The following is a 17,215-nucleotide window of genomic DNA, read 5'->3' on the forward strand; positions in this document are numbered from 1 at the left end:
CACCCACGTGGCGTGGGAGGCGAATGGGGGAAGGGTGCCCAGTTCCTCCACTATGCCCCCTGACACAGTTCGTCAAACCCCTTCAGACAGCCACTGTTTGCCACACGGTAGTCATGAGCCTGGGAGGAGAGGCCCGCACATGCCTGGGGTGCGGCTGGGCCCTTTCCCACCACCTGGCAGCTCCCCTGCCTTTATGAGGCTAAACTGCCTCCTCGGTTTCCACTCCCAGAAAAACCAATGACCGTATCCACCACCCGCAGCGAGGCTAGTGGAAAACGCCACGTCACTGGAAAACGGTTACTTGATATCTGGGGCCTGGGTGCTGACATGCACGACACTGAATCATCCAAGAACATGAGATGGTCAGGGGTCCCACTGCAGTTCCCACCTGCTCTTGAGGCAAGTTGGGATTAGAATTTTATTCAAAAAGGTAGAGAGACTGGGAAATCACAGACTCTTAGCAACATCATATAAACACGTGTGAGACACAGTCTGATTTCAGTAGTTTATTTTGGAGACAAAGCAGTGCAAGAGGCCAGTCACGCTTCCCTGCTTCCTGGGACAGGGCTCAGGGCAGCGAGGAAGGTGACATACAGACATTATAATCGGGGTTCAACACTTAAGTCGTGTAAACACGGTTAGTTAGCGGGCCCTGTGTCCAGGACAGTGGGCAGTTCTGATGGCAGCCCCTGCTCCCCACTGAGCCACACCCGGAGGTACCTCCAAGCATGCAGCTCAGCAGCCTCTCGGGCCATCCTCCTGGACCATGCGGGACAGCCCAGAGGTTTTCCTCTTTCTCAGTCAATTGGTATCTTAGACCCAAGATCATGCTCAGGGGGTTCTATGCATCTCTCCCAGTGCTCACATTGTCCCAGGACAGACACAGCCTCTCACTGGCCCCTCTGAAGAGGGAGCTACCAGCCTGCCTGGACCCTGGGATGTGACAATCAGATGGTGGTCTGTGCTGCCCCCAGGGGCTGGGGTGACTCTAACTGGGGAGGGGTATCACCTCTGGGCTGCCGCTCCCTGCCACCTGGCTGGCTCAATGCTTGGGGCTGCAGTGAATACAGGAAGGGGGGAGGCCTTCTGGGTAAGGGTGGCACAGGCCGGTGTGAACAGGACTGAGCACATGGCGGCCCCTTCTGCCTGGGAAGGGGACCCCACACGGCCTCAATGCCCAGGGGAGGTTCGTCCAGGTTCGCTTCTTGGGAAAGCAGGCTGCGTCACAGGGGCTGGGGCGTCAAGCCTGCCCTTCAGAGTTCTGGTCTTGACCGTGGACACAGAGGTCCGGTGACTCTTGGGATGATTTGCCCAAAGTCATGGCACAAATCCTTGGCACGGGCAGGATCAGCCTGCGGGCCCCCAACCAGGCAGCCTCCTCCCAGGCCCCGATGAGCAGCAGTGCTTGGTAAGGAAGGAGGCCCCTTGCAGGGCTGCACAGGACACGTGGTGAGGGCCGGGTAGGCTCCAGGGGGCTGGGTGTGGAGGCAGCGAATCCAGGGCCTTGGCCTCCCCTGGGAAGCTTCCTTCTCCTTCCCTTCCCGGAGAAGCAAGCAGCAACAGTCCAGACCCCTCCATGGAAACCCCAGGAACCGGTAGCTGCGGCCTCTCACCTCCCTGGCTCTTGCTTTTGGGAAGGGCAGTGCACACCTGGTGGGGTCTCGACTCGCTCCTCCCAAAGCTGTGGAGGAGGCCAGTGGAAGGGAACCAGCTAAGGGGCCAGCCTGGGGGGGGGGCTTGGAGAGGAGAGAGAAAGGGGGAACCGTCCACTTGCTCCATTCAGAGCCGGCAGCCTAACCAAGGGTGGCCCTTGCAGGGCCCTCCAGGCCTGGTCCGCAGCAGCCATCGAGACCAAGACATGGATGTGCACACACACTCGCACATGCACAGCAACCACACACGCGCACACACACCCTTCCTCCATTCAGACCTAGTGTTGAAAACACACGCATGAGTAAACTCGGTGAAGAGGTCTGCACAGCAGGAATCAGGCAGGAAGTCCCTTTTCCAGGAGGCTGGACCACTGGGGTTCTTTTCCATCTTCCCCCCAACCCCTCATTTAGGTAATGACATCAGAAAATAAGGTTAAAAATTGAAAAAAAATCAGACCATTGGGAATTCTTAGTAGGATGTCAGCACTGGGGGCTGCTCGCCCAGTGGCTGTGCTCCGTGGCCCACGCCGCCCTCTGGGTCCTGGGCTCCGTGGCTACTGGGAGGAGGCCTTGGTGGCCAGGGAGGCCACACAATGCTGCTGGAAGCTGGGTGACACGGCAGAGGTGCACCCCAGTCTCTGGTGCGGCAGCTTGGCGGTGCCGCTCGCACCCACGCCGCCCGCGTCGGCCTCGGCGGTCCAGGGCGGGTCCTGGCCCATCATGCTGCTGCAGCAGCCGGGGCTGGCGCTGCACGTCCGCTCGCCCGCAAGGCTGTCCGCCTGCTCCGCCAGGAGCCTGCTGTGCCTCAGTGGGGCCACATCCCCTGCAGCTGCGGTGGCTGCGCTCTGGCCCTGCAGGATGGTGGCAATGTGGTTCAGGAGGTCTGTGAAGAACTCGCTCACGCCCTCGTAGCCTGGGAGAGAGACAGTGCGGGGCTTAGCCGGGTGGAACTGGACACAGGCTGCAGGCCCAGGGGAGAGCAGCACAGGAGGGAAGGGGGCCAATCAAAGTCACACAGCAGGACTCAAAGCTGGGTGCACGGACTTCCAAACGGCTGGTCCTCGAGTTCCCTGCACCCGAGTGTGAGAAGCTACAGAACCTGAGCTGATGAGAAAACACTCCGTGACCCTGTCCCTCTTGGGCACAGCTTCAGAGGCTCATTTAATCATGTGGTCTGGTTGGAAGTGACAGGTCCAAAGGCCCACTTATGTGCTGAATCATTAACACCCCTGTCCACCACGTGGCCCGGCCTCAGCTTCCCGTGTCAGCTGAGAACTCTCGGGGAGACTCCTGTGGGCATGACCGAGGGGGGCTGGCATGTGGGTGATGCCTGATCCACAGCAGCTGTACCCACAACTGAGTCCTCACCCCCAAAATACCTGCAGAGTATTGCATGTGCTGCATATGCATGTGCTGCTCTGAGCATCAAAGCCAATGGGCAAAGCCCTGGCCAGTTTGGGTCAGTGGTTAGAGCGTTGGCACATGGACTGAAGGGTCCTGGGTTCGATTCCAGCCAAGGGCACATACCTCGGTTGCAGGCTCGATCCCTGGCCCCAGTTGGCGCTCAAGCAGAAGGCAACCAATTGATGTGTCTCTCTCACATCGATGTCTCTCTCTCCCTTCCACTCTCTGTAAAGCAGTGGAAAAATATCCTTGGGTGAGGATTGAAAAAAAAAAGCCAAGGGGCAAAGACTGAGCACCCGCCACAAAGCTACCGCACACTGACACCAGCTCCCCTGACAAAGTGGGGCCCAGGTCTCCTGAACAGAAACTGCTGGGGCCTGCGTTTCCCACCACGATGCGAATGCAAATGTCAGCAAACGTGTCCTTGGGAGCCTCCCGCTGAGCAGAGTGAGAATCTAGGGCGAAGATTTTGCTGACTCCCAAAAACTGCTTCAAAAGACACATGGGTGTCCCCACCTTCCTAAACCAATCTGGCACAATAGGAAGCAGGCACATAGCTGCAAGAACAAGGGTCACGGCAGGAAGAACACCCTGAAGGCCAGTGTGCCCGCTTCAGAGGGACCCCAGGCACTGCCCTCACCCCACCCGCGCGGCTATGAGCCCATCGCCGCCACGGTGTGAACGAAGGTTCAGGAACGGGGGGGTGGGAGGGCGTGCAGGAACTTTACAGAAAAGTCTGCCCAGCACTGACAGGAGGGGCTGCTGCATTTGCTCACAAACAATTGCTGGGTCTTGAGGGAGCCCAAGATGAGAGGGGAGCAGAGGTGCCCACCGTGAGATAAAACCGGGGACAGTGGCTGGCACTTGGCAGAGCTCCCATGGACACAACCCTCGCCTAATCTGCACAACTCTGTCCCCACATTACCGATGAAGGAGCAAGAGCCAAAGGCTACAGACGACTGGCCCCAGAGACAGAGCCATCGACAGGGACGTGTGACTGTCCATGTGAGGGTGGGGATGGCAACGATGCCCCGGCTGGTGTGTATCCAGCCTCACGGAGCACCGCCCGTTTTACAGGCGAGGACACAACTCTCCTAAGTGACAGCCAGGATCTGAACCAGGCCCTTTGGTCCCACCTGCGCCTTGAATACCATGTGGTGCTGGGCACCCCACCCCAGGACGGGGGGCTTCTTTCAGCCGTAGGGCTGGGGGAGGAGGGCAGGGTGGACTCGGTCCCCTTGGGAACCACCAGTGGGTGCACTGCTGGGTTTCCAGGGCAGAGACACAAACGTGGGAGGAGAGCTGGAGAGCACGTCAGGCCAACACCAGGGAACAGGCCGTTTCCTCAGCAACGGCTCTGTTGTCCCTAGATGAGGCCTGGAGGCCCAGGGCAGTGTGTGTGTATTTGGGCCCACAGCTCGGGGCCAGACTGTGCAAACAACATCTCCCCCGCCTCTGTGAGGTGGGGAACACTGTTCCCACTGTGCAGAAGTGAACACTGAGACTGCCCCGCCAGGTGGCTTGTCCCATCAGACTGTGAAGGCAGAGCCAGGATGGGAACCCAGCTGGGGCTGAGAGGTAGGAAGTCTTTTGGCCAGGAGCAGAGGGCCCCTATTCTGGCTCTGCCACTTGGTAGCAGGTGACTTTGGACAAGTTTTCTAGCCCCAGCCTCCGCATCCCCATTGGTGAATGAGGTGCTGTAAAGCTCCCAGGGCAGGCCTGGCCTGGTGAATGTTACGGACACCCGAAGCTACTGCTGCTACTAACCCCCAGACGCAGCACACAGCCCCCTTGGACAGGAGGGCCACTGAACACCCACGGCCCAAGGCAGCCAGCCCAGGGCCTGATGCCCTGGGAGACCTCCTGTGCGTGAGCGCTTCCTTGCACCCTGCAAACGCCCCAGGACAGTACCCACGTGGTGGTGTCTCCCACTGAGCCCCTCACTGAGGCAAGACCACAAGGGCCCAGCATGTGCTTCCCCCACCTCAGAGCTCTAGCAAACAGCAGGGAGCACATGCCCCAGCCACGGGGAAGGGTGAGGAGCACAGCCCTGCCACCAGCCTACAGGGTGACCTGGGACAAGGTATCCCTCTCTGGGGGTACAATGCTCTACACATAACCTGTGAGGGTACTATTCTGTCCAGTGTCCTCTCAGCTCTTTAAATCTACATGGGATCGGCTGAGATTTGGCCAATAAAGGCAAACACTGATGAAAAAGGGTCAGGAGAGGAGGGTGAGAGAATACGTGTTTGTGCGGGCCCACTATGCACGCTCCCTGGCTGGATGTTCAGACCTCACTTCTTTCGCTCCTCCCCTCACCCTGCAACCCCATTAGCAAGTGGGGCTGAGGCTTAGCGGGGGGGGGGGGGCTGCATTTACCCCCAGGCCCCACAGACAGTGAGGAATGGAGCCTGCCCCGTCACCTGCCTGAGGACACAGTCCCCGCTGCTCACCTGGGAAGGCATTGATGTCAATGACAGCATGCTGCCCTGTCTGGTTGTTGATGATGATGTCGATGCCGAAGAGAGACACGCCCAGTGCCTGCCGCAGCGCCCTGGAGAGCTCCCGGATTACCTCGTCGCTTGGCCGCTCGAACACACCCTCGATCTTGTCCAGCTGCCAACACACCACACACACACACACAGAGGAGTCAGGCCATCAGTGGAGAGGCACAGAGCCACACCACACAAAGACCCTCAGGCCAGGAGGCAGGTCCTAGGTGTACTGTGCCCATTACCTCTCCAGCCCTAGAACAACCTGGGAGGTGGGGGTCATTACCAGCACTTTACACACAGGGAAGCTGACGCTCAGAAAGGGTGAGGGGCTGGTCCAGGGCCACACAGCACAGGAATCCAGGGCTGGATTTGTACGCAGGTGTGTTAGCCTCTAAAACCCAACCGTCTGAGAAGGAAGGAGGGGCGTGGTCTGTTGCGAACAGGAAGACTCCTTGGGGCAGGGAGCATGAACTGGACCTGGAAGGTGGGGATGAGCTGGGAGGAGAAAGGCACCAGGCGAGGGCAGCTGGAAGCAAAGGTGCAGAGGCAAGAACCTGCAGGAGCTGGGAGCAGCTGGGAGCCAGGGCAGATGTGGGAGCTGGGGAACTCGGTCAGCATCTCCACACTGGCCCACCGTGGCCAGGCCTCAGGCAGCAAGGGGGAGGGTTTTGGGGACCAACGTTTATTTACTGCTCAGTACTGGGGGTGGGGCTCACCAATCTCCTGTTCACAGCAGCACCTAATTATGGTGTTTCCAATGAACTCGCATGCCATGGCAATGGGCTTCCCCAAAGAGGTTACACTACTGTTCCCACCAGATCCCTGCATCCAAGTTGAGCTTTCAGCGAATCTTCCCTGGGGCTAGTGGGCTGTCCTCCGCCTCCTCACCCCCTCTGTTCCTTTTCTGCTCCAATCTCAGCTGGCCTGGGACAGGCACAGTCTTCATAGACTCAGCCCAGCCCCTAGCCAGGCTTCCAAGGAAGTGCAAGGTTGCACTGGGAAGGACTCAGAGTCAGAGGCATCTGGATTTGAACCCCAACAGCGACTTCCTAACTCTGTGGTCTTGGGGAAAAAGATGTGCCTCTCTGTGCCTGTTTGCTCATCTGCAAAACCAAACCAATGAGACTTCCACCCCAGACTGCTGGGAGGGACCATAGGTCGCGGATGTGGTGGGTGCAGCGCATGCCTGACTGGGGCAGGAACACACGGTGACACCTCTAAGTCAGCCAGACTAGGGCTCACAGGAGGTGCTCAAATGCTGGAGTCCTGGGAACTGTGGGCTCAGGGGCCAAAGAGGGACTGATCTATCAGGAATAAAAGTGAAACTGGGTCAAAGAGTTAAACACAGATTTACTTATGACCCAGCAATTCCACTGCTAGGTATGCACCCAAAAGAAATGAAAGTAGGTACTTATATGCCAGTGTTCACACAGCATCATTCACAAGGGCCAAAAGGTAGAAACAACTGAACTGTCCATCGACAGACGATAAACAGGCTGTGTCACCCACACGGGAGGACTCCTCGGCCACACAGTGCTGCCACGGGGATGAGCCTGGAAAACCTGGCTAAGTGAAAAAGCCAGTCGCACCAGGTCACATACTGCAAGAGTCCCTTCATAAGAAAGGCCCAGGAGGGGTGGACCCATAGAGACAAAGCAGAGCAGTGGTTGCCAGGGACTAGGAGGGGTGACGGGGGTTCCTTGGCCGGTGACAGAAATGTCTGGGAACTAGGCAGAGGGGTGGCTGCATAACATGGTAAACAGACTTCACACCACTGACTTGTTCACTTTTTTAAAAGTGAGGCGGGGTCAGGAGGGCTTCGGAGGAGAGCCCTGGGCACCACGGACAAAGGGTCCCTGTCCCAGCACAGGGAGCTGCATGGTGAATGGGAATTTCCAAACTCGTGCGAGCGGGGACCCCATACACGCGCAGTGTCTGTGCTCCAACGTGAACCTGCTCCCCCCTACTGGCTCTGCACACAAGGCAGGGCCCCTCAGCCCAGACCCTCTGTCTTGGCACCTTATGGGGGGGTAACACCTTCCAAGGGGCTGTGACGGGCGCTCACCACTGAGCACCTGCCCGCCTCCTGGCCACTCTGGCCAGTGAGGAGCCAGAGGCTCCGCCGCACGCGGCAGCTCCCCTTTTTGTCCTGCCCACTGCGTGCTCTGAACCCCAGGGACCTTCTGGGTCTTGTTTTCTCACCTGGTAAGGGGGGAACACAGACACCCACACTGTGGGACTGTGGTAAGGATCCAAGAACCTAATGTTTGCCCGGCCAGCATGACTCAGTGGTTGAGCACTGACCTATGAACTAGGAGGTCACGGTTAGATTCCCGGTCAGGGCACATGCCCGGGTTGCGGGCTCGATCCCCAGTAGGGGCCGTGCAGAGGAGAGCTGATCAATGACGCTCTCTTATCATGGATGTTTCTCTCTTTCTCTCCCTCTCCCTTCCTCCTCTGTGAAATCAGTAAAAACATATTAAAAAGTTAAAAACTAAAAAAACACACACAGCAGCTAATGTTTAAGGCTCACAATGCAGACCCAGCAGCAGCTAGAGCTCAGGGTACTGCATTAGTCCGAAGTCTCATGACACGCTGTTTATAAAAGCACTTTCTCAGCTTAGGTGAGGAATCTCAGAAATCCTTCCAAAGCCCTTCGATTACCTGAAACCAAAGAACCGCCTAGGACAAGATAAAGGCATGGAAACCCTGGCCACACCATACACAGCAGGGAGACGATAGTGTTCTGGAAGATGAGACCGTGATGGGGGAAGTGAGCTACACTGCCTGGCACTTCCTGCTCACCTGGCACCGTCCTAGGACTCCCTGAACCCACAACCACCCTGCCATGCAGGATGGAGAAACTGAGGCTCAGAGAGGCAATGTGACTCTCCTAAGGCCACACAGCTGGGAAGTTGTGGAGCTTGGGTCTGACCCCGGCAGTCTAGTCAGTGAACACACTCTTAACCAATACCCTACACAAGTGTTTGGGGCCTGCAAACTGGGTGTGGGAGCTGAGGCATCTAGCTATGGATGGAGGGGGCTTCAAGGCCAGACAGGGCTCCCTGCAGAAGACAGAGAAGGGGATGGAGGGCCCCCTCGGGGAGCAGGGGGAAAATGGGAAAGTCTGGACGGAGCTGTCTGTGCCCAGCCAGCCTGCAGGTGGCAGGAGGGGCGTATGTCCTAAATGGAAAGGGGGTGGCTGACTACAGTTCCCTTTCCAGTCTCGGGGGATTCTTGAGCAGTAGTCATGAGCAGGGGGAGGAAAAGACAATGGCAGACCCAACAGGTACAGAGAAGGCCTGGAAGTACCCCTAGGCTGCCTCTTACACGATACCGGTAAAGAAACAGACTGAATAGGAAGACAGGTTGTCCAAGATGATCACTTTCAGGTGGGTCACTCTGCGTATGGCCTCACAGGGACCCTCTGGCATCAGTGACAGACCCGCTCTGTGTAGGGGTCACTAGTCCCACTCTGTGTAGGGATTGGCAGGGACAGCGTTTGGGGAAGCCGACTCCCTCTGCCCTGCCCGAGCGCCGCCTGACAGCCTCACAGGGAAGGGCCCTGCAGAACTGGGCTCACCTAGTGTCTGAGGCTTAGGAGACCAGACAACTTTTTTTTTTTTTAAAGCCCTTTCTTGGGCAGTCTGTTTAATCTTATAATGCGCACAGCCAGGCACCAGAAGGTACTGTTTAAAATCTGGTCATTCCCCAAGCTTCCCTGACTGTGAAACTTGTTCCTGAGAAATGTTCATCAACATCTTGAAGGGTGGTGTTCCCTCCAGGTCCTGTCCACCCCTGTGCTCAGTCCAAACCCTCGTCACACAGCTGGCTCCTCAACTGAACCAGGAACAACAAGAAATGGACAGGCTGTGTCGGGGCAGGAGGTATGAGGCAAGCACAGGCCCTGACATGGAACAAAGGTAGTGAGGTCAGGTCCAGGGCAGGGTCTGTGCTGGATCCTGTTGGTGAGGCCAGCCCAGGACAGGGAAGGGAACATGGGCAAATCATTCCCAGTTAGCCAGGACGGCTTGACTCAGGGGAGCAGGAGACCCAGCAGAAGGCTCCCAGTTCAGAGGACATGATAGCAGAGGCTTCTGGTTTCCTGGACTTGGAGGGACAGCAAAGGATGGCCCTGTGGCAGTTTCTAACTGCTTCATTGTCCCCCGTGAGATAAAAAGTCCTAAATTCCTGGGAGACCTAGCTTTGGAATTAGACCTATCTGGGGTCAAGTCCCAGCTCTGTCCCTGAGTGAACAGCCCTGTGAGCTCAAAGAAGCCATACAGCCTCACTGAGCACAGCCTTCCCTCTTGGGAAAGTGCAGCTGCCCTGCCCACTCTGCCCCCTCGAGGCTGGCTCGGGGCCTGGCTGCAATGCCACAGGGCATCCAGGAGGGAGCGTGACACACAGCAGCCCCGAGCTCACTGACCACAGAAGTAACAGCGGGCTCTTAACACTTATGAGACTCATGTGGGAAAGGAGATGGCATTGCCTCCCACCCCTTTTTTTAAATCAGTAAAAAGCAGGTTATCAAATTCCTCCTGACTGGGGGGGATTTTCTCACACAGGGAGAAGCACTGGAAAATCTTCCCCCTTGGGTAACCTGGTGGTGAGCAGGTATAAGCATGAATGTCATCAGCACGAAGGCCTGGAGCAAGCAAGCAGGAGGGCCTCGGGAACCTCCTCAGGCCCATGGCATGGGGAAAAGGTCCCCCCAAACCCTGCTGCATTGGAGAGCTCAGGCCTGAGCCCCATTGCCAAGAGCACACCCACATCGGGCCCACCAGCACGGCAGGAGGGACATACCTCAGTCAGAACTGATGATGACTCCGGCTTGGACACGTTGTGGCTGTTGAAGAAGATGGACTTGCGGTCTGGAAAAAAAAAAAGGGAGAAGCCAGTTAGAAGCTCAAAGAAGGGATGGCGACTCCACCACCTGACACCAGGGGGCAGCACCACCCCAGCCACGCGTGATGGTGGCCGCAGGGGCCTTGGGGCTCAATGTCCAGCAGCAGCCACCTGGGGCCCCAGTGAGCTGGGCACCCCCACTCCAAGGAGACACTACACCATGGAAGGATACATGCCCATTCAGGACTTATTTCAAATTTTCTTTCCATAGAGAAATGACTGACTGGATGAGCCCACCTCGGCTACCATTGTACAGTGTAAGATCGGGTTTTCTCCAATAGCTAAAGGCCCGATTCCCAAAGTGTGTTGTGTGTCTTATGGACACGGCATCAGAAAGTGGGCCAGGAGTATGTGGCTACGTTAGCAGGGAATGCCGCCTACCCGAATATCAAATGCCGGGGAAGAAGTCCAGGAATGCCACTTACCCCAGCCTTCCCAGCCCCTCCCAGCATCTGCCCTTAGAACTCCTTTCCCGGGGAGCACCTGAGAAATAGCCAGGCTGTCACCTGGCATATGAATGTTGCAAATACAAAGGGTTCTGCTGTTTCCCAATTATTTAGGGAAAAAGTGGGAAATCAGAACATGGGTTAACTTCTGTAGGAAACACCCAAGGCGGCACACAGAATAATCTGTTGGGCTTTGGAAGCTGGCACAGCCCTTGAAATGCCCTCCACCTCCTACCACTTTATACCCCCTGATCCATGCCCACCCCCGCTGCACCTTCATGTCCCTCAATTCCACGGGGGCACCCAGACAGGCAGACCAATCCCAAGAGTAACAGGAGCGATGAGGCTGGTTTACGTATTCACCCCTTGGAGAGGAAAGGAAGATAGTCCGCCAGGCAGAAACATGATCTTGAGCACGTGGAAGAGTGGGCACACGAATGCAAGAATTGCAAAACCACGAGCCTCGGGCCAAGTCCTGAAAAAGGCTGCCTATCACCCCCCAATGAACCCCGAGCATGGCATAAGCCATGAGCCCCATGCGGTCCCTGGGCCCCAGGACACTTTGCTTATCCCTGGGATCCAGGTCCCTGAACGCAGGACAGGAAGGCTGAGCACCATCATGACCAGGGTCCAGGCTGAGGGGGCATCTGTACTGGCTGCCAACGGCCCCACCAGCTCCAGGACTACGGCGATGCAACAATCATGCACGAGGAAGTGATTTGGGCGGAGGCCAAGCAGGCAGGCGCTGAGAAGTACCTGGCGTCCTTCCTGCTAGCGAGGCACACAGGCCCCCTGCCGCCCCGGTGTGCCTGACAGTCCTCCCGCCGCTCCGACCAGAGCCGGTCCAGACCGGGGGCGTGAGAGACGGTCCTGGGGAGGAGCCTGGGGAAAATAAACACCCTACAGGACTTGTGCCAAGCAGCTCCACCAATCTCTACTCCTAAGCACTGACAGCCAAGAAAAGTAAGCCTTAGGGGTAGAAAGCCCTATGGGGCTTTCCAGAGGCTGGAGCAGGGCTCGAGCTGCTGGGATGGGCACTGTGGCCGTCTACAGGCATTGCCCACCTTCTCATCCTGCACCCCAACCTGGCCCAACCCACTGAGCTCAGGGCCCCTCCCACCTACCCTGTGGGTACCCAAGGACAGTAGCCAGGATGGCAGAGCAGGCCTGGGGGAGGAGGGCCACCCAGAGCAGGTGAACACAAGTTCAGGGAGGCTGGAAAGCCTGCAGGAGCCACGGGGAACACCATGGGTGCTTAGCTATGCGCCAAGACAGGAAAGAGCTGGGCACTCGGAGCAGCCTACCTGGTGCCTGTTGAACTAGAGAGACCATGTCACCCAACAACTTCTTGTGGCATGAGGGTCGATCCAAAGTGTGGCCCATTTCAAAGAGGACATGTTTCTCCTCCTGGCTAACTCTGACCTGGGGCCCTGGCCCGGGGACTGTTCATAGCAGGGCAGGGAGAGCTGCCTTCTGCTCAGATCCTCCCCAAGGGCAGCTCGAGCAGGGGCCGGAGGGAGTGCGAATGTCTGGAAGCTGCTACCCCTGGAGACTGTGGGAAGCCGAGATGGGCCAGAAGGGGTCAGAGTGACCCTTGGCGCCGGTTCCTTGGGCAGCTTGAAGATACCCAGTCCCACCCTGGCTGGCATGGCTCAGTTGGTTGGAGTGTCGTCTTGTACACTGAAAGGCTGAGGGTTCAATTCCAGGTCAGGGCACATACCCAGGTTGTGGGTTCGATCCCAGGTCAGGGTGCGTGCAGGAGGCGACAGATCAATGTTTCACTTTCACATTGATGTTTCCTCTCTCTCTCCCCCCCCCTTCCCTCCCTCCCTCCCTTCTCCCTTCTCCCTTAAATCAATAAAAGCATGTCCCTGGGTGAGGGTTAAAAAAATAAGAAAATAAATAGAGGTTCAATGATGCTCAGAGCTTATTTAAAAAAAAAAAAAGATACCCAGGCCCTCTAAAGACGGACCTGGCCAGGCCCTGGCACTCTGATGGCAGGAACGCCCTGGATTGGGCCCATTCACTCTGTTCCAGGACGATTTCCGAGACAGAGCCCTGGTGAAGGGCCATCTCCACCTCCCTGCAGGGGAGGGCAGGCAACGACAGAATACGGGTGTTTTTGTCCCCAATTTACAGATGAGAACAACAGGTTCAAAATAAGGAGAGTAAGTGACAAGATTAGCCCCCAAATATCCTGTAACCCGATGGTGCGACCATGAGCTACAGCCACACTTTCTTTAGCCCCTTCTGCTTAATTTTTGTGTCTCTCTCTGGGGGAGCAGGGAAGGGGGATGTCACAGAGCTACAGACGGTGGCCTGGGTCTTGTTCCAGCTCCCATATACTTGTCACCTCTGTAGGGGGGCCAGCCCTGACCACCCTGTCCAAGTGGCTCCCCTCACCCAATGGTGGCCTGAGACCCACTCATCTGGTGCCTCAAGTAATCCTTTTGTTATTTCTTTCCTGGTGTGAGGTTTCTCCCACTAAAATAGAAGTACAAGGCTGCTGGATCTCTCACCCGGGGCTGGGCGTAAGGCAGGTTCAAGGAAATACGGCATTTATCAAACTTCAGGGGTTCTAGATGAGACCAGCAACTACGGACTGCAGGCCAAACCCAGCCGGCCACCTGGGTCTGTAGTCTTACTGGAACACAGCCATGCTCATTTACTTACATAGTGTCTACAGTGTGCTCAAGCTGCAGTGGAGCATTAGATAATCATGCTGGAGCTGGAAATATTTACTATCTGGCCGTTTGGAGAAAAACGTCTGCTGACCTGACCCCCTCTGAGTGTTAAGTGGCACCCTTCTTTTACACACCCTCAGGGGGAAAAGGCTCAGAATGGACAGTATAATCAAGGCGCAGTGTCCACAGAGTAAAGGAAACAGAAATACACCCACTGCACAGAAGGGGGAGTAGAGGAACGTGCCCTTTCTGACCCTGGCACGGGGTGGAGGGAGGGATCTCCCCAAGACTGTGACCCACAGGCAGATAATGGAAGTGTTCCTGGTGGCTGGCACAGACCATCAACTCCCTGAGTAAGAACATGACTTCAGTTCCAGCAGGCGCAACTTGCAAGGTGCCACTAGCTGTGGGACACACCCAACTTCTGAGACGTTAAAACATAAAAACCAAAGTGCACCTGAGAACCCAAAGAGCGTGGCAGCTGTGGAGGGAAGGACAGTGTCCCCTCTACCCCATATCCTGGAGAATCCTGCTCATGTTGGCCCCAGCTGACAGTGCCACAGGGAAGGCCAGGGCCACCACACTGGGCAATGGGAACCAGAAAGCAGGGATGGGGGCTGGAAAGAGCCCAGAGCCCCAAGACCCCCAGTCAACTGGTCCAGCTTAAACAGACAGTGTCAGGCTGAGCGTCTCATCCAGAAGGAGAAGAGGCGTGTAAAAAGAACAAAGCCCACGCCAGCTCCCTGGGTGATGCCCCACAGACGGCAGACAGAGTTGGCTCTGGGGGTGAACAGTGGAGACGCTAGAAGGTGCTCAGCTCGCCTCAGCCCAGTAAACATCTCTCCACCGGCGCGGTGTGTTTATCTGCTCATTCATTCGGCCCCGCCAGCACTTTATGGCAGACTGGCAACCAGGAAATGGCCACAGGAAGACACACAGACACGGAGCCCACGCCCCGTGGGACACGGCCCCGCCCTAGGCAACCAGGAGGAAAGGGGGACACTTTCTGTGTGGAAAGGAAGGAAATTGTGGTAAATTTCTCTAAGAGACGGAGTGATTTTGTTAAAAAAGGAAACAGAAAGGAGACTACATAAGGTAGGACTGCTCTTAATCTAATACGTTTTCCAAAGATTTAAAGCACATATTTTTTTAAAATGAGGATTTAAGAATGTCAGCCCCTTCCAGTCCCAGTTTACAAGAATGCCTCTTGCCAGTGGTCAGTAACATACCAGAGGACCCCAGCAGACACGTGTCCACCCACCCCCAGCTCATCCCACCCCAGCGGGTGGGGGCTGGGACCAGAGTGAGGACAGGGACGTCTTGAACCCTGAAAAGAGCGTCGTGGCCCGGAGCCCAGGCCTGCCTGGGAAGGCCGCCTGCACTCGGAAGGTCATTTCCAAAGTGTCTGCTCTGGGTGCGTTAATGGGAAGCTGGCTGAGAGGAAGACATGAACAGCTGAACTTCACTCAAGAGAGTGACCTGAAACCATGGGGAGGGACTGTGACGGGCAGTCCCAGCAGAGGAATCTCAGGAGGACCCATCTGTCTGCTCAGATGGAGAGCGCGGCCCGGGCATTCCACCCAGCGGCGGGCTTCCTTGGCACAGGCCGGTGCTCAGCGCGCCTGAGCAGATGCGCAGGGCAACCAACGGCCTCCCAGGGGCCTCCTGGAAGCCACGCTCATTCCACAGATGCGGCTGCTGCTCCAAAGGTTTCCGGGCCCTGCTTTGGAGTTGCCTTCAGAACCACTAGGATATTCACCAGAGCAGCACCACCACCAGCAAATCCTTAACCTGATGTCAGTTTCTGAAATGGCCAAGGGTCAGTAGGTGGCAAGGGAGCCACAGAAGAAAAGCTGAGCTTGTGCAGCCACCAGACTCCCTATAAAAGACACCTCAGATGCCCCAAACGATGGCACCATCCTGCAAATGCCATCACTGTATGACCTCTGAGGGACACTTAGGACCATTACCCACTGATCCAAAACAATCGCTGATTTGGTCCTTACCCCTGTGAGGGGTGCAGCGAGGGTGCCGTGCCCACTGCTGACCTGCCCAAGGCCCTGTGTGCTGACCTCTACGGGGGTACATGTTCACCTCGGCAGCTCTAAGCAGCCAGTAACTTGGTGTTTCCCCATTTGGAAGAGGGGACGGATAGTCAGTTGTCTGGCCCTCAAAATATGTGGGGCCCTCCCTTGCTCGCTTCCCCGAAGGACCAGCCATCCGTTCCAGCATTTCCTCCTGCATCTCACTGCACAGGGTCCCAGCAAGCAACCTGGGTACAGAAAAATTTCAGGGGCTTCTTGGAGTTTACAGTGGTTTAAACGAATGGAACCCCTACCATGACCTGGTGGGACAGGAGTTTTTCACTTCTTTTCCAAGATCTCTTCTTAATTTATGGCACACGGTTTGTTCAACCTTCAGACCATCCCCTCCAGAGACGACACAGGTGTCAGCGGTTAGTGCTCACGGACAGGCGGCTGATGCCCCGTCCAAGCCGGGCCCTGGAGCTCAGGGCAAGCTAAGAAGACAGTATGTTTGGTTACCTGACATGCCCGCGGAGAAGTTCTTGAGCGAGGGCCTCTGGACCACCGTGTAGGACTCGCCGACCACGAACACCTTGTACAGGACGGCGTTGTGGTTGATGAAATTCTGGACCACGCAGGGCGGCTGGATGGCACTCAGGCCCTCCTGGTTGAACACGATGGCCATCTAGGGAGACAGGGACCCAGGGCTCTGTCAGTGCACCCCCTCCAGCCTCAGACACAGGGTGCATCACTGCCACTGCCACCAAGGCCTGTCTCTGCCCTTTGGCGTGCGGACTCCCCAGGAAGACTCTCAGGGTGAGTGGAGTGGGACTCAGAGCAACACTGGGATGAAGCCACTGCTGTGGGGGGTGGAGATCTTGCGCCACCGGGCTTGCCATGCACAGTTGGGCTGGCTGCACTGCGTAGCTCCCCTGTTCACAGTGTAGTTCAGGGAATGGAACCCCAGGTTGTGTGCTATTCAACCCTTATTACATCCTTAGAGGACCCTCCACAACGGCCCAGTGGGGGAGGCAGGAAACAGAGGACTGAGGAACAGGAGTGGGAGGCAGGCATCAGAACCTGAGGGCTGTCTCTCAGTGAGCACCCGTGACATGCCCTGTTCTAACTGCTACGTGAGTCACCTGGGGCTGTCCTCACAGCGCACCTCTAAGGCGGGAACTGTTATTGTGCCCCTTTTATAGATGAGGAAACTGAATCCTTGAGAAACTCAGCGGCTTGCTGGAAAGTGACACAGCCTGGAATGTGCCTGGGTCTGCCTGGCATGCGGCCTGGCCCTCTCACACAGTGAGTGAGTCACACCGATGAACATGCCACTCTCAGTCCCGACGGGAGGGCCTGATAGAGGACTGAGGGAGGCAGGGCAGAGGGACAGCTAGAGAAAACCGCTCTGCTCTGGCTGGGGCTGGGTCTGCCCAGGGCCTACTGGAGCCAGCCAACAGTGCCCACAGGCCCCAGAAGGAGCCACCAGATGCTGGAGGCTACTGGGAGAGGATTAACAGCTTAGACAGCTGGCTGCCTGCCCCATGGCTGCCCCTCACAACAACTGTCACAGAGCGCCACCCAATGTGCCTGGCTGACCTC

At 56.9% G+C, this 17,215-nt stretch overlaps 1 protein-coding gene across 2 annotated transcripts in view; it reads right to left on the reverse strand.

Annotated features, from left to right (window-relative positions):
• Positions 1-486: 486 nt before the first annotated feature.
• ITPK1 (inositol-tetrakisphosphate 1-kinase) overlaps positions 487-17,215 on the reverse strand; it is a 177,643-nt gene continuing 160,914 nt past the window's right edge. For both annotated transcript variants that reach the window (XM_081147907.1, XM_081147908.1), the window contains 4 exons: positions 16,133-16,298; positions 10,358-10,425; positions 5,510-5,672; positions 487-2,565 (listed from right to left, as the gene is read on the reverse strand). In XM_081147907.1, coding sequence (XP_081004033.1) covers positions 2,207-2,565; positions 5,510-5,672; positions 10,358-10,425; positions 16,133-16,298 — 756 coding nt within the window. In that variant the 3' untranslated portion in view covers positions 487-2,206. The remainder of the gene's footprint in view (positions 2,566-5,509; positions 5,673-10,357; positions 10,426-16,132; positions 16,299-17,215) is intronic.

This window comes from Miniopterus schreibersii, assembly GCF_964146895.1.
Source record: "Miniopterus schreibersii genome assembly, chromosome: 1".
In the NCBI taxonomy this organism is placed as follows: Eukaryota; Metazoa; Chordata; class Mammalia; order Chiroptera; family Miniopteridae; genus Miniopterus; species Miniopterus schreibersii.